This window comes from Typopeltis vanoorti, chromosome 9 (genome assembly GCF_054136105.1).
Source record: "Typopeltis vanoorti isolate ZY-2024b chromosome 9, IOZ_Tvanoo_1.0, whole genome shotgun sequence".
NCBI lineage: Eukaryota > Metazoa > Arthropoda > Arachnida > Uropygi > Thelyphonidae > Typopeltis > Typopeltis vanoorti.
The window spans coordinates 48654990-48682709 of NC_143557.1; the positions used below are offsets into that span (position 1 = coordinate 48654990).

The 27720-nt window shown below is 35.7% G+C and overlaps 1 protein-coding gene across 1 annotated transcript in view; it reads right to left on the reverse strand.

Moving 5' to 3' along the window:
- Nucleotides 1-27720, reverse strand: part of LOC150103022 (uncharacterized) — a 435119-nt gene that overhangs the window by 313805 nt on the left and 93594 nt on the right. The window contains exons 3-5 of the mRNA XM_090398054.1: nucleotides 23850-23999; nucleotides 21576-21728; nucleotides 6991-7833 (exon numbers count right to left, since the gene is read on the reverse strand). Of these exons, the coding sequence (XP_090254180.1) occupies nucleotides 6991-7833; nucleotides 21576-21728; nucleotides 23850-23999 (1146 nt within the window). The remainder of the gene's footprint in view (nucleotides 1-6990; nucleotides 7834-21575; nucleotides 21729-23849; nucleotides 24000-27720) is intronic.

A 27720-nucleotide genomic window follows, 5' to 3' on the forward strand; every position in this document is an offset into this window, starting at 1 on the left:
ATAACTTTACATGGGTTGGAGTAACATTAAAAAAAAAAACCTTGGCAGTGTTGTAATGCCAGAGTATGCAAGGTTGTGAATGGATGAAAGAAAGATGTTCCAGATATGAAACCTGGATGAGATTGCGATCTGAATTACCAGGAGAAGCAGTCACTTGAAAATCTTAATCTCGTAAGTATGACCCCTTGTTTTTCCCCTACTCCCCATGTATTAAAAAATTTCTTCTGTGTCAGTCTTATAGAATCCCTTTAGTAACTTATAAGTTGCTATCATATTCCCTCTCCTTTGCCTGTCAGTTAAACTCTGCAACCACACACCCTCAATCTATCCTCATATGGAACAATACACAGACCTGTCACTAGCTTAATCACTTGGCTTTGAATCCTCTCCACCACCTCCTGATCTCCAAGAAATGCAGGTGACCAATCTGTGCACAGTAGTCAACATGTGGCCAAATCATAGCCTTATAAAGGGGGATAATAACCTCCCTATCTTTACTTGTCAATGTGTTCATGAACATTCAAGTAATCCTCTGAGCTATTTTGCCAACTCTTGCAGTATGTCCTATGAATTTCAAATATCCATCCACCATTACCCCCAGATCCCTAGATTCATCAATTTCCTGTAAACTAGTATCATCCATATGATACAAACTGTGTAATCTTTTCATCCCAAAGTGCATTATCTTACATTTTACAACACTGAATTGACAACCATTGTCCTTTTTGCCCACATTGCCAATTTATTTAAATCATCCTGTAAGATATCTACATCACCTTTATCAACTGTTGCCCTTTTTAGTTTTGCATCATCAGCAAACAACTGAATATCCCCCCCCCACCTCCTTCAAATTCTTTGCTATATCATTAATGCACAAATTAGTGGTCCTAGTACAGAGCCCTGGCACACTCCACTAGGCACCCTCATGTGCCTTGATTCCACTCCACCATACATCACCCTCTGATGTCTATCAGCCACTACCCAATCCATGCCACCAGCCTCATATCGATTCCTATTTACTCCAACTTATATAATAGTTTTCAATGCAATACTCTGTCAAATATCTTTGTAAAGTCAAGCAGGATTATATGATACTCTATAGAAGGGAGCATGGTTTTTACAAAACCATGCTCCCTCCTACAGAGTATCATATTTCTATCCATCCATTTCTGAATTTTATTTTTAACCAACTTTTCCAATACTTGAATCACCACTCCAGAGATACTAATTCTGATACTGCCTCACTCAAACGATCCTTGACCACTTCCCATGTATTAATGACATTCATTCCATGAGGTTTCTTATGCCATGGCACTACTCCAAGTTGCCTCCTGTTTGTCATAATCACCAGCTTTGTAATTCTGCATAAACCCTTTCTTGACTGAAATTTCCACGTTACACAACCTCCCAGGACAAGAATGCATGGTCACTTTCCAGACTGGAGGTCGAGTTGCTACTGTAGTTACAGATGGATTTTCTGATGCTATTACCAGATCAAAACTCTCAAACCCTTAGTCTCCATCATCATGTGCTGTTTCAGGTAATTATCCCTTAGTAACTATAATATATAAATTCAATTTTGCTATGTGCCCTTTCCTCCTTCCAATCTATATCACCATAGCTGAAGCCATGATAATTGCTCGTCCTGCACTCATTCTTTACATAACTTCTTTAAAAAATATCTGAAACAGTCCTTAATTGGAAAAACCATATTCTGAATGCAGAATATTGTTTTCATTACTTTGCAAGGTAGGTCAAAACTGTCATGATATGATAAAAAACTGAACTTTATGGTGCTATCCTCTAAAAATTATGGTTTTAAAAAGTGAAACATGCCCTAGAGGGAAACACAACAACACAGAAAGATTAGCAAATCTAATTGGTGAAAATATAACCTGCTAAGAAAAATTCTTGGGAAATGAAATAAAATGTAAAAATCTCATTTGTCTTCAAGCAACAAAATTTCTTCTATTAGAGTGCAACAAAGCTTGGTTGAATGCTGAGATATCTTGGCATGCCTGAATGACAAAAATATATAAGGAAACTGAAAGATTATTATTATTATTATTATTCAGGCCTCCATGGAGTCAAAAGACTCATCGTGGGAGGTCCTTCCTAAGAAACACAAAGTCTATCAAGACTCATCGAGGGGAGGTCCCCCTAAGAAACACAAAGTCTATCATACTACTCCTTAAACCTATTGACCGTTCTCACTCTCACCGCTCCATCAGGCAATGCATTCCATGGTTCAACCACCCTCCGATCACAAATAGTATATGATTCAAGGGCACCCATGGTATGAATGTATTACAGGTTTACAAAAACCTCTCGTGGATGGGAGTCACGTAAAAAAATTTAAGTGCATTTTTTATATATGAATGTAACAGTGTTACAGCTTATGGATCAGAGGATTACACAAATAAAAAAAAAAAAAAGCTACACCATAAGTTCATTTAGAAAGTTATAAAGTTAACAAAATTATAGACACCACTGAGATAACTGATTCTCTATCGCAATCAGTCAGTATTACTGCAATTAAGAAACCCTTTTAGCTATGCACATTTAATATTTAAAATATGGAATGACAAGATGAAAAATATTTAACCTGAAAACTTCTGGTATAATAGGTGCAAGGTTCTGATATCATTCTTGCTAACAGCTTGACACTTGATGTTATTACATCAAATTAAGTACACTGCATATAGGGTTATCCTCAGTTATTGGATTATTTTGGGAAATTGATTTGCTGGTCAGAAGGGCTAGTTATATGATGCTGTACTAAAAGTCAGCTGACATGTTCATGTCCTTCACTTCACTTCACTTCATTAATAAATATGTAAAATGTAAGAACATCAGAGACAGTGTAACTGATTATATAAACACTCAAAATTTGTTATTGTAAGTACAAAAGCAGGCTTAAAAATTGAAGCCCCCCCCCCTCCACAAAGAATAGTACTGTATTTCTCCCTTTTCCCCTGACTAAATACTGCAAAAACATACTGCTTCAACATCTGTATTTGAGCTGGGGGAAAATCAAACTATATTATAGTTCCTCTTTACATCGAAGATGAACTATAAACAGTTTTAGTTTCTCTTCAGTGTGTCATTTGGTGAAATAATACTGAATGTCTGTAGTGATAAAATCTTATTCTTCATAAATTGGTAGAGCCTCTGCTACTAATGACTCACAAAAAGTTAAGCAAGTTTGAGAGCGAGTAGTTGGAAGGGATCCAATAATTCAATGCTGTTGGCACACTCTCCCTCGATGACTCTTTGGACTCCCTGGAGGTGTCACATAATAATAATAATAATAAATAATAAAGGGGTGCTTAAGGGTCAAAGCTGTATAACTGAGAGGAGACCTCAACATAGCCTTTAAAGGAATGCCGAGAACTGAACAGGGCTTCTGACCTAATGTCCAATCCTCACCTTCTCGTGGTGCACCCTGTTGGGTATCTACTTGGATACTGACCGAACAAGGATAGGCTGGCAATTTGGGATATAGCCAACCAAACTGTATTCTTATTAGTTAAACCAAAATAAAAAATGATGGTACAACATGACAAAATTTCATGCTGGCCGAGGCATCGCATGGTTAAACAAGGCCCCGTTGTTTTCGCCAGGGAACCAGGGCGAACAGCGAAAAGTCAGCTACTGGAACAAATCTGAAAACAAACTCCAACTCAACATCACCAGAGTTAAGGATCGGTACTATCAACATAAGAAGTCTGAATGGCAAAGAAACAGAGCTAGCTGAGGAATTAGATAAGTACCAGATCGACATAACAGGAGTGACTGAAACAAAAAAAACAAAAACTGGTGAGATCTTTCTGAGCAATAAATACAAAATGTTATATTCAGGCAACTGGCAATCAAGGAAAAGAAGGAGTAGCCATAGTATTCAACACAGAATATGAGGCTAATCTTCTTAAATGACAGTCAGTCTCAAGTAGAGTAATATGGGCAAATATGAGAATGGGGAACTGGACAATGAAACATTTGTGCCTATGGTCTCACAAAAGGGTCTAGTAAGGTAGAAGTGGAGGAATTTTTTGAGGCTTTAGAAAAAGCAACTGACACAATGAAAAAGGAAAAGTTGGTCCTTGTTGGTAATCTAAATAGCAGAGTAGGAAATAATTGTCAGTCATACAAAAATATTTTGCGAAAATTTGGAGAAAAGAGCAAAGCTAATAATAATGGCAAATATCTGTTGGATTTCTGCTCAGGATATGGACTGGTTATTACTAACACCATGTTCCAACATAAAAATGTGCACAAAATCACATGGAGAGAAGATGCAAGGAGTAAGAAAAGTCTCATTAACTATATTATTGTTGATAGTGATGTTTTCTCCCTGGTGCAGGACACCAGAGTATACAGAGGATTTGAAATTGGAAGTGATCACTATTTAGTTTTGAGCAGGATAAAATTGAATTTCATATTGAAAAGAAAAACATGTAAGAAAGTTTTAAAGCAAATAAAAGTTGAGCAGCTCTCAGATGTGAACTGTAGACTAAAATACACAAAGATTATTGAAGAAAAAATGAAAGAGTTTGAGAACAGGAATCAAACCTTGGCAATTCAGTGGCAAACTCTGAAGAAAACATTGATTGATTCTGCCAGAGAGGCATGTGGTGAGGTTGTCTGCAAGGATAAAAAAATCAGAACTCCCTGGTGGAAACAGGAAGTTAAGGAAAAGAAGAAAGCAAATCAAAAGTTCCTGTCAAATAAATCAGCTTGTGCTCTTAGAGAATACAGAGACAAATGCAAGAACTAAATACTGTGTAAAACTAGCTAAAAAAATGTCGTGGGATGACTTTGGCAAGTATATAGAAAATAAATATCAAGAAGGTGGCAACAAAATATTCTGGAGGTTGTTGAAGAAGCTTAGGAATGGAGGAAAGAGTACTGTAAAAGGAGTTAGAGATGATAAAGGTGACATGAAAACGGGAGAAAAAGATATCCTTGAAGTATGGAGTAATTAATTTGAAAAACTGCTAAATGAAACAAGCAGTGATGACAGCACAGTGGTAAAAAACACTGACCAGTCAGGAATACATATCCATACTTGAAGTAGAAAAAGCCATCAAAGGCTTGAAATGTGGAAAGGCAGCAGGAGTAGATGATATTCGACCAGAAATGCTGAAGTATGGTGGTATAAGAGTCTAACAGTGGCTGCACTGCATAGTTCAGAAAGCCTGGACAGAGGGACGAATTGCCAATGATTGGAGTAGAGCTCTCATAGTACCCAAATATAAAAAGGGAAATAAAACTGAATGTGAGAATTACAGAGGTATTTCCCTACTGAGTGTTCCTGGCAAGAGATCTATGCAAGTATACTTGAGAAAAAGGTTGAGAAGAATTGTTGAAGAAAAGCTTGGTGAAGAACAAGCTGGATTCAGGCCAAATAGAGGCTGTCAGGATCAGATCTTCACTTTACGACAAACAGTCGAGAAAGCATGGGAATATACCAAAGATCTGTATTTAAGTTTTGTCGATCTGGAAAAGGCATATGACAAGGTGCCAAGAGAGAAGCTATTCAATACGCTATAGTTATGGTGTCAATGGGGCATTATATCAAGCAATACTTAGTCTTTATTTGAGATGTAAGTCAGCAGTTAGAATTGAAGGAAGTAAGGAAGATGGTTTAATGTTAAATCTGGTGTGAGACAAGGGTGTAGATTATCCTGTTTGTTATTCATTATCTATATGGATCACATTATGAAAGAAAGTGGTATTAAACATGATATCAAAATTGGAGATGTTAATATCAGCTCTTTGCTTTATGCAGAATGATGTTATACTTCTAAATAAATCCACTACAAGTCTGCAAGATTCTCTGACTAAATTGAATAACTGTTGTAATAGATATGGTATGAAGGTCATCAATAAAAAGACAAAGACAATGGAAATAGGCAGAATCATTGAAAATGTCAACTGTGTTGTGAATGGAGAACCTGTGGAACAAGTGAAACATTTCAGCTACTTAGGCACGATTTTTACTGAAGATGGTAAATTAAATATAGAAATAGACAACAGAATCAGCAAAGCTGGTATGGTAGGAAGTCAATTGAATAAATTCGTATAGAATAAGAGAGAAATTAGTCGGAAGACTACATTAGCTGTATACAAGATAGTGTTCAAACCAGTTTTAACTTATGGATCTGAGAGCGGGTCAGAAGTAAAACACTTGACCAAAGACTAGAGACTGCAGATATGAGAGTCCTGAGAAAGATTATAGGCGTGAACAGATGGCATCAATGGCAATATCATATTAAAAACGAGGATATTAGGAAAGAACTTGATATTGTCAACATCCAGGAATGCGTTAGCAGAGCTAATCTCAGGTGGTATGGTCACTTAAACAGAATGGGCGAAGAAAGATTAGCAAAACAAGTGTTCTCTGCCAGGTTGGCAGCAAAATGACCCAGAGGAAGACCAAGATATAGGTGGATTGATATGGTACAAAGTGCCTTAGATGATAGAAATATAAGATCTGATAATATTGGAGTCTTGACACGTAACAGACTGATTTGGAGGAAAATTGTAGATAGGAAGTTAGTAATGATGTAATTTTTTTCATGTAGTACTATCATATCCTGTACACCTCTTGAAGGTACATGGCAAGAATTTGATGATGATGATAAATAATAAACGAAATATGTGTGTTGGGGGGGTGTTCTAATTTCTGTCTGCATTACAATATTCACACAAATATGAATGGTATAACACAAAGATTATTATCATTTTATGACTTAAACATCATAAAAATGCAAATATATATGCATATAAATAAATTTCCTTAATTTTGTATTAATATTCAATATAACTTTTCCTAGTTAAAATGCTATAATTTCCAGTAAGGTGTGCCATCCACACACATGCACGCGTACACACACACACACACATATATATACTGCAGAAATAAATAACAACAAATGTTTATTTTATAAAACGAGTAGACCATAATGAAAAAAATAAAATTCCTACCTGGTGATATATGATGCATATGGCTAGCAGTCATAGTTGATGTTTCTGCCATATGGTGACTGAATGAAAGTGTATTTGTAGTTGCCACAGGACTTGATGTAACAGTGGCAGCTGTAACTATGGCAACTTTAACTACTGAGTGCTCACAGTTTTTTGAAGTTAAAGTTTCTGGTTCATGATTTGTTTTACTTTCACTCTGCAAATCAGAATGGTCTGATTTTTTGTTGTCACCTGACTCAAAGTTTTCACAGTGAAATTTTGTTATGCAGAGGGAACAAGATGGCTTTGCAGCACCACCGGAATAATTAGTAATAGTTTTGGAATCTTCTGGTCTTCCAGGTTTTAAGCATACATGGGAAGATCTGTCTCCTGTAAGTGAAGAAACACCATTACAGTTTAACCCAGACACATGTTCCAAAGATACACCTTTTAGTTTTTCATCACACTTTTTCATGGATTTTGTTTCACAATTTTCTTTTTCTTTTATAACAGAGATAGCACTTTTGTTTAAATCAGACACTGAAAGTTTTCCCTTTTCACTTTTTTTCGGAGAATCTATACATCTACTAATCAATTTTGTTTTTTCTGAAACGGAATGGTGGCTAGAAACATTTGGCTTTGCGAAAATATCCAAGAGACGATCAGTTCTATTTAAATTTTCTTCTTCACTTTCTAGTATTCTTTGTGCAACATCAATACCTTTCATAGCAATGTTAAAATTATTGTATGCATTAGTCCTTTCCAAATTCTGGGTAAAATTAGATAAGGGTGACACATGATTCATATGAGTGGTAGGGGTCATTGGAGAACCAATACTAAGGCCAGGAGAAAGAAAGCTTGCATCTGTTTAAAAAATTTTAAAAAAATTAAAGATACTTACAACTTAAAGCAACAACAAAAAAATACCTTTGCATTTTGCTAGTTCACTAATCAGGAAAAAAGAAAGTTTACTGTGAGAAGAATTTAGACAGTATAATCAAAAATATTTTATAACACACACACACACACACACACACACACACACACACACACACACACACACACACACACACACACACACACACACAAAGAGAGAACTATCTGGTGTTGTTTTATATGCAAACGTCTAAAGAAATAGTATTTACTTAGTAATGCTATATTATTCATATGCACTTTTACAAACCTCTACCTTCATTTTGGCACTGATGATAGTTTGGTCAATATAAGCATTTGGTTGATCAGATCAGACCATTATTTCAGTAATGATTGTAAGTGATGGTTGGTTGTGTGATGTAGAGTTCCTTACTATAATAATTACATGAAGGTGTCACATGATAAAAAAGCAGATTAATTCCTTAGGATCACGCTAAAGAGAAACTTCACAGAATGGAGAAGATAGCGAGTGCAGTGATATAAGCAACCAATTCAAGTTTTTTAATTCAACAATAATGTTTGAAATACTAAATAACCTATAGCATATATAATCAAGCATCCTGGATGCTTGATTTTTTTTTTTTTTATAATGGTAATCCCATAAAGGAAAAGTTCTTCAACTTGTAGTATATTAGTACTAATTGATGGGAAGAACACTGAGGAAAAAGGAAAAATCTGCTAACATATGGAGAGCTATAAAGTATACTCTTTAGAAATACATTCCAGAGGAATTCATTCAAAAGGACAGCAGTAAAAATGAATAAATGAAGAGGAAGTGATGTCAGTTGGAAGTTGATCTGTGAAGAAGGGATTGAATGTCTGCTATACATGTTTAACAAATTTTAACATGTCTAATAAATTTTAACAAATTTAGAGGAGAGTTGAGGAATTATAATGCCAATTCTGATAAACATATCTAAGAGAAATATTTGTAGAAAATGAAAAGTAGAAACTGATCATCTGTGTGAGAGAGAGTGAAGAGAACTGGTAGGAGAGGGAATCAGTTAATAAACTTAATTACTTTTTTCAGTACAGAATCAAATAATTTTAGCAGCTCATAGGGACACTACCCCAAATGTCAAAATAGTATTCAATAGTTGGAGCAATGTGGTTTGTATGGAGCTAATAATAAAGTAATACCTTCAGTTAAAGAGAAATTCTAATGTCTTAGATGCTGAGGAGTCAATATTTGTAATATGTTTACACCAAAAAAAGACTGGAGTTAGAGTTATCCCAAGACAAGAAGTCTTGTCTAGAAATTTGGATACTGTTAAAAGAATGCAGTGTAAGAAATAAGATTGGATTGAGTTTTGCAAGCAGGTGAAATTAACAAGTTTATAAGACCCTGACTGAAGATGGTTTAAAGATCAGAATGCAGAAATTGATATTCTAGAAGTTTTAGTGAACTGTGTAGAGCAAGGTATAAGCAAAACAGTACATTAAATTTACTGTTTTGCTTATACCTTACTCTACAACAGGAGATATATAAAGGAAGAGACTTGTAATATAGCATTATTTGCAAAGTTTGAGGATAATGATTCAATCACCATTACACTCTAGACAAGAAAACATTATGTAACCAGTGAAACAGTTAGCAACATGGTTGCACAGTCACAAGATAGATGAAGGGTAAAAGTTTAGAGCAGTAAAAAAACAGAAGTGATTTTTTTCAAATTTTAATTAATAATATTAGATTAATTTGCTGTAGTTTTATGCTTAGCAGTGTTTAATAGACTGAGTTTAGATTTTAAGATAAAGTTGTATATTTTGTATTAAAATATAATCAGTAAGGTGTAAGAACAACCCAATGCATAACATAACAGAACAATAGTGGCCAAGACAACTTTGCTGGGAGAGTTTAATATTTGTGTTATTCAGTGCAGTGTGCGCATATGTGAGAATGTATTTGTTGTGTAATGTGAAAGATTTATTACTATTATTACATGAAACCTCCAAAGAGTCCAAAGACTCATCATGGGAGGGTACACTACTCCGCTATAACTCACCATCACCCTTACCTAATCTTCCAACTATACAGCACCATTACCATCAACATACGATACCATCTGATACCCACCAATGCTACTAGTAGTATATTTGTGGAATGTAAGTGAGACTGCTGAGTGAATACATAGGAACTGTTTTGAGAGGGAGTGCCAGTTGTGTGGGGATAGTAAACCAAGTGACAGAAAAGTAGAGAATACTGACAAAAGACAGGAAAATGTTAGTTTTGGTGATATTGTTGAAAGTGTAGTGATGAAAAGTGAGGAGACAAAGATCACCTCACAAAAAAAATAGCACGCTTATGCAAAGTCCGTTATAGGATATAGTGCAAGATTGAATAAGTGCAAAAAATATCAGATAAATGGTAAGGTTGGGAAGAGAAAAAGCAAGAGGTGTTAAGCAAGAAACAGAGACAGAAGTGAGAGAAGGAAAGTAAGGAAAAAAATTTAGTGATTGTATGATAAGAAGAAAAGAAAGCCTTAAATCGAGACGGTGTTCTCTGGCTGACTCGAGTGTGTCAGGCTGCTTGGATATCTGGGATATCACCAAAGCAATGGCAGACAGGCATAATAATACCAGTCTTTAAGAAGGGAGACCAGAAGGATTGCAGTAACTATCGTGGCATCTCTCTGTTCAGCCTGCCTGGGAAAGTGTATGCTAAGTGCTTGGAAAGACAGTGCAGGAGCATAGTTGAGTCAAAGTTCCAGGAAGAACAATGTGGCTTTCATCCTGGTAGAAGCACAACTGACCAAATCTTCACTTTAAGGCAAGTCTTTGAGAAATCTTGGGAATATGCCAAGAATGTCTACACATGTTTTGTGGACTTGGAGAAGGCATATGACCGGGTTCCTCGGGATAAGCTATGGCAAGTAGTACAGGAGTATGGAGTGGATGGTCAACTATTAGCTGCCATCAAGTCCCTGTATGAATGCCCAGAGTTTTGTGTCAGGGTAAAACAGCACAAAGTCTGAACCTTTCACAGTTTCTGTTGGCCTCTGCCAAGGGTGTGTTCTGTCACCCCTTCTTTTCATAATATTTATGGACTGGATTGATAGGCACAGCCGAGGCAGTGAGTGTGTCAGAATTGGAAAATGTAGCATTGGACGTCTGCTTTTTGCAAATGACCTAGTTCTGCTTAGCTCTTCCACAGATGACCTCCAGTGGACCCTGGATAGGTTTGTAGCTGTTTGTGCAGACGCCAGAATGAAGATCAGTGTGGCCAAAACTGAAACATTTGTGGTCTCAAGACAACCATCCCAATGTACTCTAAATGTAAGTGGAGTCCCAATGAGACAGGTGGCGAAGTTTAAATACCTTGGGTCCATATTCACGGATGATGGAAAATGGGATGTAGAGCTAGATACTCGAATTGGCTTAGCAAGCTCAATATTGCGGGAGCTTGGCCGTTCGGTAGTATTGAAGCGGGAGTTAAGCCGGAAGGCAAAGTTGGCTGTCTTCAATACAGTCTATGTCCCCATCCTCACCTATGGTCATGAGAGTTGGGTAATGACCGAAAGAATGCGGACACGAATCCAAGCGGCTGAAATGAGGTTCCTTCGAGGGGTTGCGGGGCTGACAAAACTCGACAGAGTCAGAAGCTGCAATTCCGGAAACCCTCAATACTCAACTGCTGCTTCTCCGTGTTGAGAGATCACAGTTACGCTGGTACGGGCACCTGGTCAGAATGCCACAAGAGAGGCTCCCTCGGCAGGCCCTCTTTGCCAAGCCAGAGGGTGGGAGGCCACGTGGAAGGCCAAGGACTCGCTGGATAGATTATATCCAAAACCTTGGGTGGACACGTTTGGGAATCCCACCAGAACACCTGAGCTTGGTGGCAGAGGATCATGACCATTGTAAGTTCCTCTTGCAGCTGTTGCCCCCACAACCCAATTAGGAAGAGTGGGCCTTGAAGATGTATGTATGTATGTATGTATGTATGATAAGAAGAATACTTAATGAAAGCATGACTAAATCTTACTTCAGTGGCACAAAAATTAATATATTCATGAAACTGTCAGGATGCAAAAAAAAAGGAAAGCTGAAAGAATTGATTATTTTGGCTGGCATTAATGACTTAAAAGTTGAAAAATACTACAGGAGGGAAGATATGAACGAGTTACCAGAAGAAACAAAAAAGAAGAGCAAGAGAATAAAGATTCTAAGTTGCTACCTTGCTATGATGCAGGCAGAAGTGGGCAAATAATTGCAATAAATTAATGCATAGTTTGTACAAAAGGAAGGGTGTGCAGTCTACAGATCTTTGGAGTGAATTTGATGGATAGAAAGACATATAATATTGATGGATTGCATGGATTGGAAGTAAGGTGGTTTGAGAAGGTATCATTCATTGAGAATATTGAAGTGTAGCCAGGAAAAATAACGCTATTAGGGTGGATGCAGTTGTATGTATGCACACACACACACACACATGCAGGCATCCATAAGGTGAGCAAGTGTGAGAATAATTTTTAAAATGCAGAATCTAGTCTCTCAAGTGGCAAAATTAAATGGGATAGTCAATAAAAGTATAAAGGTAGTAGTGCATGGGGGAGTAAAGAGGGATGCTACAGTTCATGTATACTAATGATACAAGTATCAGGAATAATGAAAAGTTTTGGAATGGGAAGTGCAACATAACCAAAACATAACCAACATAGTTACATGCTGACAGTAGATGATGTCATGAGGCGACAGGGATAGAATGTGAGGAGGTATGATATTTTGAGAAAGGAAAGAGAAAATAGGACAGGGAGAGATGTAAAACTGATGTCTGCAGATGAACTATAGCCAAAATGAGTAGGAGATCAGGAAGACAGGCATGTGGATGGCAGTTCATTTGAGGCAATCTGGTATGATAAAGGCCAATAGAAAAAAATATACAGCTGGTTGCTACTATATGCCAGGAGGTGGTGCAAGGAAAGGAATGATGCTGAAGACATGCATCAATAAGTTAACACAAATGAATGTAGGTGAAGTAATTATTATGAGGACTTCAACTACAGGGACATAAAATGGAAGGAGAAAAGATCGCATGGCATGAAGAAAATGGAAGTTATTCACCTACTAAGAGATAATTGCTTAAAACATCGTATGGAGAGAGGACTCAGAGTAATTCTGATCCTTTGACTTAGTGCTTCCAGAGAGGATGTAGGGTACTTATAAACCTATGACCAAATTCTACGAATCTGGTCATAAGATTAGAAGATCTATCCACAACCAAAGTGGCCACATTGCTTCTGACTGGGGAGAGTAATCATGCAGTCTTGACTTTGGAGGTTGCCAAATGTGGAATTTTTAGTTAACCTGGAATATATATGCAGAACTACAGCACAGATCATTGTGTCAAGCTTAAGAGGCAGCTTGAAGCAGTGGCATGTCATAAGAATCTGCAATTGAAAGGATGTTGGCAGGATATGAAAGATAATCAAGGAGTATCTCAAGAAAGCAATATCAGGCTATATATTCAAGGAGAGACTTCGGAGGTGAGTGACCAAGATGATAAGTGGTCTATGGAATGCTTCCTATGATGATAGACAGAGTTTGTGGATTGCAGAAATTGGACAATATGCAGAAAAGAGGAGATATGACAGAAACATTTCAGTTAGTAAAAGGGCTTTACAGAAAATATTTCAGCACTTGACTAGAGAAAGCAGAATAAGGGGATTATATCTGGAAACCAAGTAAGAGTATGGTTAGCAAGTGTGTGAAGACTAGATTTTTCACTTATAGAGTGGTGACTGAGTGGAATGTATTGCTAGAGTCTGTTCTGAGTGCTTTGTCGATTCAAACCATTCAAGGAATGGTATGATAGATAATGCATAGATAATGTGGGTCTCTTGCAATGAGTCTTTGGACTCCATGGAGATTCCCATGCAATAATAACAATAATAATAGTATAATGAAAGCTTACTTAAGAGGCCGTTATGCCAAACATGGAGAAATACTTTTTGAGATATCCAGAACAACCCTTTAAGAATACCCAAACTTTTTTTTTCCATGATATTGATGTCTAAAGGTGACATAAGTAGGAAATTTCCTGTTTATCAAAAGTGGCAGAATTCATACTGGCATTGTTTATTACTTGAAAGACTTTTAAGTAATGAACAAGTGTTAAGGTTTTCTACATTATCTCAAGTCATTATCTATCATACCATTCAAGGAATGGTATGATAGATAATGCATAGATAACGTGGGTCTCTTGCAATGAGTCTTTGGACTCCATGGAGATTCCAATGCAATAATAACAATAATAATAGTATAATGAAAGCTTACTTAAGAGGCCGTTATGCCAAACATGATCAAATACTTTTTGAGATATCCAGAACAACCCTTTAAGAATACCCAAACTTTTTTTTTCCATGATATTGATGTCTAAAGGTGACATAAGTAGGAAATTTCCTGTTTATCAAAAGTGGCAGAATTCATACTGGCATTGTTTATTACTTGAAAGACTTTTAAGTAATGAACAAGTGTTAAGGTTTTCTACATTATCTCAAGAACTGAAGTGAGAGCAAATGACAGGAATTTGTCAAATCACAATAATCTGTCACTCTTTATTAATGGTCAATCCAAACTGCAGAATAGATACCAGTAGAATAGCAGAGAATGAAAATTAAAAACAATAGAACAAGATTCAACTCTTGAGGAGCACAAACCTTCAGGAACACTCAGAGAATTGCCATCAGGACCAGGAGATTTTTTTCCCATCAAATGATTTTGCATGGTCCAATATCACTAAACTTTGTGAAGGATGTGAAAAAATTATCACTGTATATGAGCTCCCTGATCCAATACATTTGTCATCTTATCAAAAAATGCAAGTAAATTGTTAAAGCGAGATCTACCCTTCATAAACACATGCTTACTCTCACACAGAATCCTATATGTCCATCAATCCAATCCTGTATTTTATTCCTAACAAACCTTAACACTACATTAATTAGACTGCAGACATAACAGACTGGTTTGCAATTGAAGGTTTTTGCGCCCCCCCCCCCCTCCATGCTTGTGCAAACCAAAGAACAAGATGAATTATGTTATGGCAAAGTGGTTTTGAAAAAGGCTTTCATTAGAAAAGAGTATTATTCCTTTCTACATTCTGCATCTACCAACTATAGAAGCAGACTATACAGACTGTTTAAGCCAGTTTGGAGGAGGAGGAGCAGGAAAAAAAAAAAAAAAAAACTAACCTCTGTGTGAAACCAGGTAAATAAGCCTTGTGTAAAAAAAAAAAATTGCAAAGTTCTGCAATTGATGACTGACAGGATGATTAATCCTATCTCCATAGTGTGCTATAGTTGTCAATTATGTATGTTTTTCTAGCTAGTTTGCCTTTTTGCAGGATGAAAAACTTAAGCTGACAGCAGGAAAATCCTGCCACTTCCATATGAAACCAGTACCTCACCTTGAGTGAAAAGCCCCAACAAAAAGCCAGCCTGGTTGGCCGCGTGGTTAGCGTATCCACTCTCCAGTGAAGAGGCTGCAGGTTCAAATCCAGCCATGGGCATGGATGTTTGTGATTGTATATGGCAATGCTAGTGGTGGTGATCGGCAGTAGATGCCATTGGTGTAGTTGGTGGATTGAGTGGTGGAGACAGAGAGTTGTGGAGTGGGTGCCCTCCCTCGATGAGTCTTTGGTCTCCCTGGAGGTGTTATGTAATAATAATAATAAAAAGCTTGTTGTGCATCCTAGATGTGTTTTGAACCAATGTTTTTCAACTGAAGGACATTGTTGAAACGGACTGTATTAAGAAGGTGCTTTAAGAATCTCCAGAACATCAATGCTGATCATTGTTATATTCCCATGATCATTCAGCTATTTACCTTAATAATAAAAATCTGATTCTAACAATCTCTATTTGGAATCTTTCTTCCAGGTTGCTCCTCCACAGTTTGTCTTTGCCTGTTAAGTATGTCTGTATAAATCTTATCTTAAATGCTCATTTGGAAAAGTTAATGTTAAACCACTGTTAAACCCTTTATACTTGCATAATTGAATATATTTGGCCAAATATCATTTATTTATTTGCCTTTTGACATTTCTGGGTTTCTACTGGCTTCTTTTTCTTTTCTGCTTCAAATATTGACATGTACTCCTAACTGCATTACTCTTGACTATTTTCTTCCACTGTTCCATCAATCAATACTTATCTCATATAACACATCTTTCATTTGGAATACAACACTTTTTTTTTTGAAAATAAAAACAAAATAAATCATAAAAAAGAAAGTTAACATGTGCATTTAAACAATATAAATTTATAAACAGACAAAGGGGTGCTTAAGGGTCAAAGTTGTATAAGTGAGACGAGACCTCCACATAGCCTTTAAAGGAATGCAGAGAACTGACCAGGGCTTCTGACCTAATGTCCAATCCACACCTTCTCGTGGTGCACCCTGTTGGGTATCTACCTGGATACTGAATGAACGAGGATGAGTTGGCAATTTGGGATTTAGTCGACTAAATTGTATTCTTATTGGCTTAAACCAAAAAAAAATAATGATGGTACAACAAAATTTCATGCCGGCTGGGGCGTCACCTGGTTAAACAACAAGGCCCTGTTGTTTTCGCCAGGGAACTGGGGCAAACAGCAAAAAATCAGCTACTGGAACAAATCTGAAAACACCCCAACTCAACATCACCAGAGTTAAGGATCGGTACTATCAACATAAGAAGTCTGAATGGCAAAGAAATAGAGCTAGCTGAGGAATTAGATAAGTACCAGATCGACATAATAGGGGTGACTGAAACAAAAAAGACAAAAATGGTGAGCTCTTTCTCAGCAATAAATACAAAATGTTATATTCAGGAAATGACAATTAAGGAAAGAAGGAGTAGCCATACTATTCAACACTAAATATGAGACTAATCCTCTTGAATGGCAGGCAGTCTCAAGTAGAGTGATGTGGGCAAATATGAGAATGGGGAACTGAACAATGAGACTTATTTGTGCCTATGTTCCTACAGAAGGCTCTACTAAGATAGAAGTGGAGGAATTTTTTGAGGCTCTAGAGAAAGCTACTGACAGAATGAAAAAGGAAAAGTTGGTCCTTGTTGGGATCTAAATAGCAGAGTAGGAAGTGACTGTCAGACATACAAAAATGTTTTGGGAAAATTTGGAGAAAAGAGCAAAGCTAATAATAATGGCAAATACCTGTTGGATTTCTGCTCAGGACATGGAATGGTTATTACTAACACCATGTTCCAACATAAAAATGTGCACAAATTCACATGGAGAAAAGAGGCAAGGAATAAGAAAAGTCTCATTAACTATGTTATTGTTGATAGTGATGTTTTCTCCCTGGTGCAGGACACCAGAGTGTACAGAGGATTTGAAATTGAAAGTGATCACCATTTAGTCTTGAGCAGGATAAAACTGAATTTAATATTGAAAAGAATAATATGTAAGAAAGTTTTAAATCGAATAAAAGTTGAGCAGCTCTCGGATGTGAACTGTAGACTAAAATATGCAAAGATTATTGAAAAAAAAATGAAAGAGTTTGGGAACAGGAACCAAACCTTGGAGATTCAGTGGCAAGCCTTGAAGAAAACCCTGATTGATTCAGCCAGAGAGGCATGTGGTGAGGTTGTCTGCAAGGATAAAAAAATCAGAACTCCCTGGTGGAAACAGGAAGTTAAGGAAAAGAAGAATGCATATCAAAAGTTCCTGACAAATAAGTCAGCTTGTGCTCTTAGAGAATACAGAGACAAATGCAAGAATGCTAAATACTGTGTAAAACTAGCTAAACAAAAGTCATGAGAGGACTTTGGAAAGAACATAGAAAATAAATATCAAGAAGGTGGCAAAATATTCTGGAGGTTATTGAAGAAGCTTAGGAATGGAGGAAAGAGGGCTGTAAAAGGAATTAGAGATGATAAAAGTTACATGAAAACTGGAGAAAAAGATATCCTTGAAGTATGGAGTAATTACTTCGAAAAATTGCTAAATGAAACAAGCAGTGATACTACAGTGGTAAAAAACACTCAACAGGCATACAGTCAGGAATACATATCCATACCTGAAGTAGAAAGAGCCATCAAAGGCTTGAAATGTGGAAAGGCAGCAGGAGTAGATGATATTCGACCAGAAATGCTGAAGTATGGTGGTATAAAAGTCTTACATTGGTTGCACTACATAGTTCAGAAGGCCTGGACAGAGGGATGAATTCCCGATGATTGGAGTAGAGCTCTAATAGTATCCATATATAAAAAGGGAAATAAAACTGAATGTGAGAATTACAGAGGTATTTCCTTACTGAGTGTTCCTGGTAAGATTTATGCAAGTATACTTGAGAAATGGTTGAGAAGATTTGGGGAAGAAAAGCTTGGAAGAACAAGCTGGATTCAGGACAAATAGAGGCTGTCGGGATCAGATCTTCACTTTATGACAAATAGTTGAGAAATCATGGGAATATACCAAAGATCTGTATTTAAGTTTTGTCGATCTGGAAAATCATATGACAAGGTGCCAAGAGAGAAGCTATTCAATACGCTACAGTTATATGGTGTCAATGGGGCATTATATCAAGCAATACTTGGTCTTTATTTGAGTTGTAAGTCAGCAGTTAGAACTGAAGGAAGTACAGGAAGATGGTTTAATGTTAAATCTGGTGAGACAAGGATGTAGATTATCCCCTCTGTCATTCATTATCTATATGGATCACATCATTAAGGAATGTGGTATTAAACATAATATCAAAATTGGAGATGTTAATGTCAGCTCTTTGCTTTATGCAGACGATATTATACTTCTAAATAAATCTGCTACAAGTCTGCAAGATTCCCTGACTAAATTGAATAACTGTTGTAATAGATATGGTATGAAGGTCAGCAATAAAAAGACAAAGACAATGAAAATAGCACAGAATCATTGAAAATGTTAACTGCATTGTGAACAGAGAACCTGTGGAACAAGTAAAACATTTCAGCTACTTAAACACAATTTTTAGTGAAGATTGTAAATTAAATATGGAAATAGACAACAGAATCAACAAATTTGGTATGGTAGGAGTCAACTGAATAAATTCATATGGAATAAGAGAGAAATTAGTTGGAACACTAAATTAGCTGTATACAAGACAGTGTTCAAACCAGTTTTAACTTATGGATCTGAGAGCTGGGTCAGAAGTAAAACACTTGACCAAAGACCAGAGACTGCAGATATAGGAAGACCAAGATATAGGTGGATTGATATGGTACAAAGTGCCTTAGTCGATAGAAATATAAGATATGATAATGTTGGAGTCTTGACAAGTAACAGACTGATTTGGAGGAAAATTGTAGATAGGAAGTTGGTAATGATGTAAATTTTTCATGTAGTACTATCATATCCTGTACACCCCTTGAGGGTACATGGCCAGAATTTGATGATGATGATGGTGATAAACAGACAAAACAAACAATTACGTATAATCATCATGCTTCTAGAGGATACAAGCAAGGGCCTTGTGCAGTCTAATGTCCAATGAATTAATTATGAAGTTTATAAGAAATAAATGATAAATGAAAATGTGATAAGGTGAGGGCAATAGTGGCTGAAGACAAAAAAAAGGAGTGCTAGAGAAAACTTACTTAATACTATGTGAGTGATCACATTGTCTACTTCTGATGATCCAACTTCCAATCAATTGGAGTCTATACCTGAACAAATTCATTGATAATGCCTCCTGTCGGAAGGATGAAACAAAAAAGAAGCATAAGATTTACCATGGTTATCCTTCTATATTATATGATCTACTTAAAATTCACAAGCCACATGTTCTAACCTGTAATGACTGCACTACTCCAAGTTCCAAAAATGCCAAGCATCTCTTCAGTTTATTAGGGTCTCTCATAGGCAAATCCACATCTTTTATTAGAAACTGTTTGGATTTTAAAGACAAAATCTTGAAATTTTTTCTTCACTCAATGAGGTTGTGTCATTCTTCACAACCATTACTTTAGATGGAACACTGGCTTTAAGAGTTTGTTATCCATCCAGGTTACTTAATGTGTCATGATAAATTCTATCAACAACAAAGAGTGCTGCCATCAGTAGCTCTTTCCCTAGTATTTTATGGGACACTTTGATTGACATCTTTTTCATAACATCCAACAGTAGGTCCTCACTATAGCACATGCACATTAAGGATATCATTATAGTTTGGCAAGATCTATATCTGAATTCCAAGACATTCTTACTAAGATTGATGCTATTCATCCTGTTAAAGATACCAAGCAATTTTAAACCTGGTTTTACTCCATTTTTTCCAAATAAGCAAACAGACAAAATGTCAAGTTTGCGCCTGCAATTTATGCAAGACTAGCTGATCCCACAGGGCTATTCATCCTCAAATACAGTGTACCAAAGAAATAGAAAACAACCATCATGTTTTCGTCATAGAACTCCTTACTATTCATCAGACAGATGGGTGCCTTCAGTTTCCATTTTTAGAAAGAAAACCCAATATCATACAATATATTCGTACATCACACCAGTCCTTGTCAATAATCCAGCACCATCAAAACTGTTATCTATCAGGATCACGCTTTATTCCAATGAAGCATTACTGACACAAGAAATAGAGTATATCAAATCCACCTGCCTAACAGCCTTGATTTCACCAAACCATTAACAGTTATAGAGCTTCTCTACTGTCAGTGTCTCATGACGATGACAATCCAAATGTTAATGGCATATCCAACATGTCCATTGACATCTATGTTGCCTTTTGACCATCAACAAACTTGCCTCCTTTGTAGATTCTGAAAAGTATAAACTTAACCCACTGGCATACCATGACATTTAGCAAATTCCTTGAACCTGTCACCTATCCCACTTTAGGCAAACTGGTAAATATGCAGCTGTTTGTCATGAAGAACATCTAAACTGTATTAAATTTCATGGCATAATAATCTCATATGGAGGAGATGGCATGTTCTAAATAGACTGTTGAGTTCCAGTCATAGGATTCTTTGGAAGAAGAATAAAGTCATGCAGAAAAGATGTTTCCTCGTGTAATGATTGTATAAAGAGAGTTATGAAATCTTGCAACATTGACCTAATCTAAATAATCTGAAATAATCTTCCCCTTAGCACAGCTTGATTATCTCTTTTCTTAAAAAAAACATCGTTAGTATTTGAGCACAGTTTGGACTGTGCTACTCTACATTATTCTGCTGTGTCATTACCAGATTCCTACTTTAGTCATGTTTGCTTGTCTTTAATTTTGAATTTTATGCTGACTCCTTTGATACTTGGATTAAAATTCTATATGAAATAAATAACAATGGAAAATTTACATGTAATGATTTATTTCTTCTAAAGTATATCTGCTTCCATTTCAGTTTGTCAAGAAATTATAAACTTGTTGAAAATAATAATAATACATGAGCATACTTTACAACAAGGAGGCAAGGCATATCAACACCTATCTTAGCACAGAAGTAGTGTCTTCCACCAGAAGAATCAAACAAACAAAATACTACTCATTATGAATATATTAATTTCAGTTGACTGGAATCCACCATTCATTAAGTGCAATTTATACTGAGTGTTTGGAGTAGTAACTATGCATGAGCTACTAGTAACTCAGGCATATTTATATAGAGACTTGAAGAGGAAATAAGATTATGAATATTATGAATTATCCTGACACATTCAAAATTATAACTGTTAGACTAAAAATACCTTTATGAGATTCCAGTAGATGAGGATAATGATTAGGAGAACTCCCAATATGTGAAAATATTCCAGCATATGGTCCACTGTCAGCTGAAGTTAAAGATACCATAGAAGGATATAAAGGGTACATGTTTCCATTAATCCCATATCTAGCATAGCCTAAAAAAAAAGTATAATTATATATATATACACACACACACACACACACACACACACACACACACACACACACACACACACACACACACACACACACACACACATTTCAATAACTTTTTATTTAATAAGACTAAGCTAAACAAATTATCATTATCAATCATTTAAACATAGCATCAAGAAAGTCAGAATTATCACAGGAAGCCCAATCAACAGCATTAGTATTTACAACACTCCAGCGAGTCATTTCAGTATTTATGTAAAACATTTACTCCTCATTCCCCATCCGATCTTTATGCAGCTTCCAGAGATGGCCTCTTATTCTCCTCTGCTCTACATATAAACTCTTTCATATTAATCCTCTAAAATCCCCTCAATAACTTAAATATTTTAATTATATTTCTTTTCCACTTATCTCAACAATTTACATTTTCTCAATCTTGCATTATAACCAACATTCTAAAGCCTGATATTACCTTAGCTGTCTCTGGAAGTTTTCCAGAGTTGCCTCAGAACAATGGACAACAGGTGATGAACTCTATTCCCTGATACAGTGATTTGATCAAACCTCTGTACAGTAATACAATCATGTTTTCACATCTATGATAGGATGGATATGGACAAGTAATGCATCGTGTAAGCCTTCAGAACTCTTGCAATGTATCTTTTGAAGTTCCGGTGTTATTCTATATACCATCATCATCCACCCCCACCCCCACCCCCACACACACATAGAGATCCCATATCTCCATCAGCTTCTGGAGCAGAGTTCCACAAATACAGTAAATTTCTGCACTCTATTAACATTAAAACAACAACTCCACTCATTGGTCCTAGTTAAATGTTGCTTTAAATCCCTGTGAAGGACACTGACATTAGTATAACTACTTGTAACTTTCTTCAACTTTACACCATCAGTAAATAACTAATATCCCCAAGACAGTTGACACAAGCTATCATTAACAAATAATCTCTGCTCTTACTGAATTTCTACTATCATTGATTACAATAACTTCAACTATTACCAAAAAAATATCTGGTGTGAGATTAAGGCCAGTAAGTCAAAATATAATAATAATAACAGTGGCTTCTGAACTGTCCTTCCCATAGTAATGACAAAGTAAACTTTATCATTACTATGTCAGTGACTTCCATGGAGTCAACAGTTATCATATAAGGCCCACTCAATCAGCAATATGTCTATCATAATGAAGTTATCATTAGGGATAAAAACCTGAGTTTCTTGGAGGAGAAATGCTGCTACCTTCATATGAGATCAGCTATCTCACCTTAAGTTTAAAAAAAAAAAAAAAAAAAAACTTTAAAAATATTCCTAGCATCCTAGATGGAATCAAACCCACTTTTCAAGAAAACACACACACACACACACACACACACACACACACACACACACACACAAGGTGGCCCATAAGTCACGAAGGGGTTTAAACATTTAATAACTTATTTATTTATTAATTATTTTTATTACTTTTTTTTTGTTATAATGGACAACAGACCCTGGAGATTTTTTTAATGGTTATGAAAAACCACATCGCATAAATGCCCTCCATTTTCTGCTTTGCAAAGAATTGCCCTTTCTATGTCATGTTCCATGACAGCTGTTAATGTTTCTAGCTGCATTGTGCTAATTTCTGCATGAATATTTCCCTTCAGCTGTGGAATCGTCTTCACGAATTGTGTCTTCAGCTGGAATTGTCTTTCCTTTAGATAATCCCATAAGAACAAGAAATCAGGAGCCATCAGATCTGGAGAATGTGATGGCCAATTAATCGCAGACATTTCTGAAACTATTTGTATGCCAAAAATGTGCTGATTTTCAAAATAAAATTGCACAATTTTAATTCATTTTTTTGGGTTGTGAACTTTTTTTTCCATGATTAATTTTTCAAATGTTCCATAGAATACCTAAAAAATATAAATAAATTAAATGAAAAAAATTACTAATCAACAAGGTTATTCACATTTAAAACCCCTCTGTGACTTATGTGCTACCCTGTGTGAAAGGTTGTCACAGAGTCAATTATTCAGCATAATTAAAGGAATGATATGAAATTTCAATATTCTAATAACTATATATAAAGTGAAACTAGATTAATAACTCACCATCAGGTGGAGGAGTTGGTGGCCAAAACTGCCTCAAACTTGGTACAGATACAGGGGGAGCTCTAAATGGGGAGGGTGGTGGCAGTGTTGCTGCTGCTGCTGGTGGCAAGGAGTTTGAAAACATGCTACCCAGATATGGAAAACCTGATCCTATAATAGAAGGAATTACCCAGATGTTTTAGATGAATAACTTAGAATTAGCATTAAAATTGAGCAAGCAAACATTCCTTTGCAAGACTGATAATCTATGAATTTAAATGAATATAAACAAGAATAAGTTACCAGAAGTTTAAGAGAGACATGCATTAGACATAATATAATTTTTAAATAACTGAAGACATGCAAGAGAAAACTAAATATAATTTATTACTCCTGTATATTTTGCTCAATATGTCATGAGCTTATTTTAAAGAGAAGGAATAAGAATTGGTAACAATATTTAATTTCTGAACACAAAAACGAGTTGTAGAGCACAAGTATAATATCACTTATCTTGGTCCCTGTTGTATAGTGGTAGGAAACACTATTAGAGTTCAGAGATGCAGGAATAGATGTGCGATTAATTAATTTAATTTGAAATTTAAAAAAATTGAATTTATAATTTTAAATTAATTATAATACATTAAAATAAATTAATAATTTAAATCAATTTAAAAAATATAAACAACTAACAGCAATCACTTCCCAAAACTTGGAGATAGGCATACAGTCTGTCCAATTAAGATTAGAATGGTGGTGAAGGGCTTCATATAATTCAAAAATCAGATGATCAAATTTAAACCTACTATAATGTAGCATCTTGGTATAGTTCCATTGAACTCCATGTCTACACGATGCATGAGAAGCAGGTCTGAACCTTCCAAAAATCTTATATATAATCTTGATATTCTTTGATTCACGTGATGATTTTTGGACTATGCCCATCTTGGACAACTGCATATAGCAAAGTACTAAGGTGAAAACCATTAATGGAATCTTTTTGAAAACTAAATGGAATCTTTTCCAGGAGCTTTATGGTTCTTGTATGATCTTATCACCAAATCACTCATTCGAACTGACAAATATATAGGAAGATACATAGGATGCTGTTAAATCCAGTATAAGACAGGGCAAGTCTTCAGTTGTCTTTGGCTAAGTTAAATAATCACAGACAAATTTATTATGAATATCATCAATAAAAAGCCTATAAAAATTGGCGGAGGAATCAGAAAAGATCAACTGCATTCTCATTAATGAATTTATAGGCTAGGTTACACATTGTAGCTATTTAAGCATAATTTTTAGTGAGGGTTCTGAATTTTTTTTTTATTCTGTTATCTATTCCCATATTTAAAGCTGGTATGGTGTGAAGTTATATGGAACAAGAGAGAAATCAATCAAAAGACTAAGCTAACAGCATACAAGATTGATTCTGTTCAAACTAATTTAAACCTACTGATCATAATATAGAGATTAAAACTCTTATATTCATGATTGTTTCAAGGAAAATAAAGGGGGTGGACAGATGGCACTAATATAGAATGATATTAGAGGATCAGACCACACTTAGATTTGGTCCCCAGGATTTGAAGGAGGATAAATTAACTGTGGAAAGGGTACAGAGGTGGATGACAAAGATAATTTCAGAATCATACAATGTTAGTTATGAGGATCGGCTGAGGGAATGTGGACTGCAGAGTTTGGTAGATAGAAGAAGGGGAGGTGATATGACTGAGACTTTTAAACTGTTGAGAGGTAGTTACAGGGTTGACAATGGGAAGTTCTTTCGCTTGGTTGAACGGTGGGAAGGAGTGATGACAAGGGCCATCTCTGGAAATTACGAAAGGAAGCTGTGAGCAAGAGGGTGAGGAATGGGTTTTTTTGCATGGAGAGTGGTTGAACAATGGAACATTGCCCGATAGAGTGGTGAGAGAGAGAACGGTCAATAAGTTTAAGGAGTGGTATGATAGACTTTGTGTTTCCTAGGAAAGACCTCCCGCGATGAGTCTTGATAGACTTTGTGTTTCCTAGGAAGGACCACCCATGATAAGTCTTTTGACTTCATGGAGGCCTGAATAATAATAATAATAATAATTAAGATATCAAAAAAAAAAGAAAAAACTGGACTTTATTAATATTCAAGAATGTGTAAGTAGAACTAATCTATAATGCTACACTCACTTAAACAGATGAGGAGATAAAAGCCTAGGCGATGAAGTGTTTGAATAAAAAATTGTAGGAAAGAAGATCCTGAATGAGATTAATGATACAGATGGGTTGATGCAGTTAAGGTTGCTTTCTTTTTCTTCTCTTCCACTCATGGCAGGTTGAGTTCCTCAAAGGTGAATTTTTGCCATTTCTTTCTGTCTGCTGTCTTTTTATGAAGTTCTATATGGTGTTTAAGTGGGTGCTTTCTTTAATATTGTCAATTCATTTCTTTCCTGATCATCCTCTGCTGGGCTGTCTTTCAATTCTGCCATTTAATAATATGTTTGGTAGTCTTTCTGGGTTCATTCTTGAAACATGTCCAAACCAGCTCAGTTGGTTATTTTTTTAGTGCTCTAATTATTGTTTCTTTAAAGTTAAGTTCTTCTCCGACTTTTTCATTTGTTTTTCTTTCTGTCCAGTTCGTTCTATTGATTTAGGCATTTCATTTCAAAAGCATTGAGTTTATTCCATTTCTTTTTTTCTTAAGATCCAGCATTCTGAGCCATAGAGTACTGTGGGAATTATAATTGTTTTATATATATTTGAGTTCTTTGCTTAATCTTTTATTGTTCCATATTTTTTGTAGTCTGCCCATTGTTATCCATCCATTATTGATTATTCTGTGTTTTATGGTTTTGAAATAGTCTAGATCTTCAGTGATCATTGATCCTAGGTAACTGAATTGCTTTACTTTGCTTTTGTTCTATATTATTGTTTCCTATTTTCATTTGGATTGCTTCCCTTTTTCTTCCTATTACCATTAGTTTTGTTTTACTAAAATTGATTTTCATATCATATTTGTTACTTGTCTGATGCAGCTTGGTCAGGATATTTTCTAATTTTTCTTGGCTGTCTGTAGTGATAACTATGTCATCAGCATACTTTAAATGTGTTATATTTCTTCTATTTACAGTTATGCCTTCACACATCTGTAGTCCTTTGTCTACTACTTCTTTTAGGTACAGGGTTGCTTTAGATGATCTAAATGTAAGATATGATCAAGCACAGAGAATTAACAGTAAGAGACTAGTTTTTTTGGGGAAAAAATAGTCAGGAAATAATGTGTTAAACTAATATTCCATGAGGGTAACAGAAAATTATGATGTATACAGAGACTCACAAAGTTGCATGTCTTGGGAATGTTTGTTTTTATTTTAATGGTTCTTTTACAATGAATTGATGGGTGCAAAATTAGCTAAATATGAGAGTTTACAATGGATTTGAAAGGCAAAATCAACCACTAATTTTTCCACTGAGCACAAGATGAAAAAGACAAGAGAGAATCAATGAATGAGAGATTTTTTCACTTCCTTTCTTGAAGTCTCAGAAATATCTACTGTAGTTATTCCAGAGCAGCTTAAAGAGAAAAGAGAGTGTTATGTTAAGGGATCAGCATTAACAGTAGAAGTGCTCATCAATCAGTGAAATTAAAGTGGCTTCAAGTGATGCAGAATAAGTGAAGCAGAAATAGTAAGAATGTACAGAACAGTGTTAGAGGAGAAACTAAAAAAGCGGAAAAAGAAAAAAATTCGAATCTAAGAGTAAAAGGGGTAATGAAGGCGATAAAAGATGCAGTTGAAGAAACAATAACAGCAGAAGAGAAGATCAAGAAGAAGTGGATTAGACAGGAAACACTGAAGTTAGTACAGGAGAAGAGAATGTTGAGAATAAGAAGGGATATATC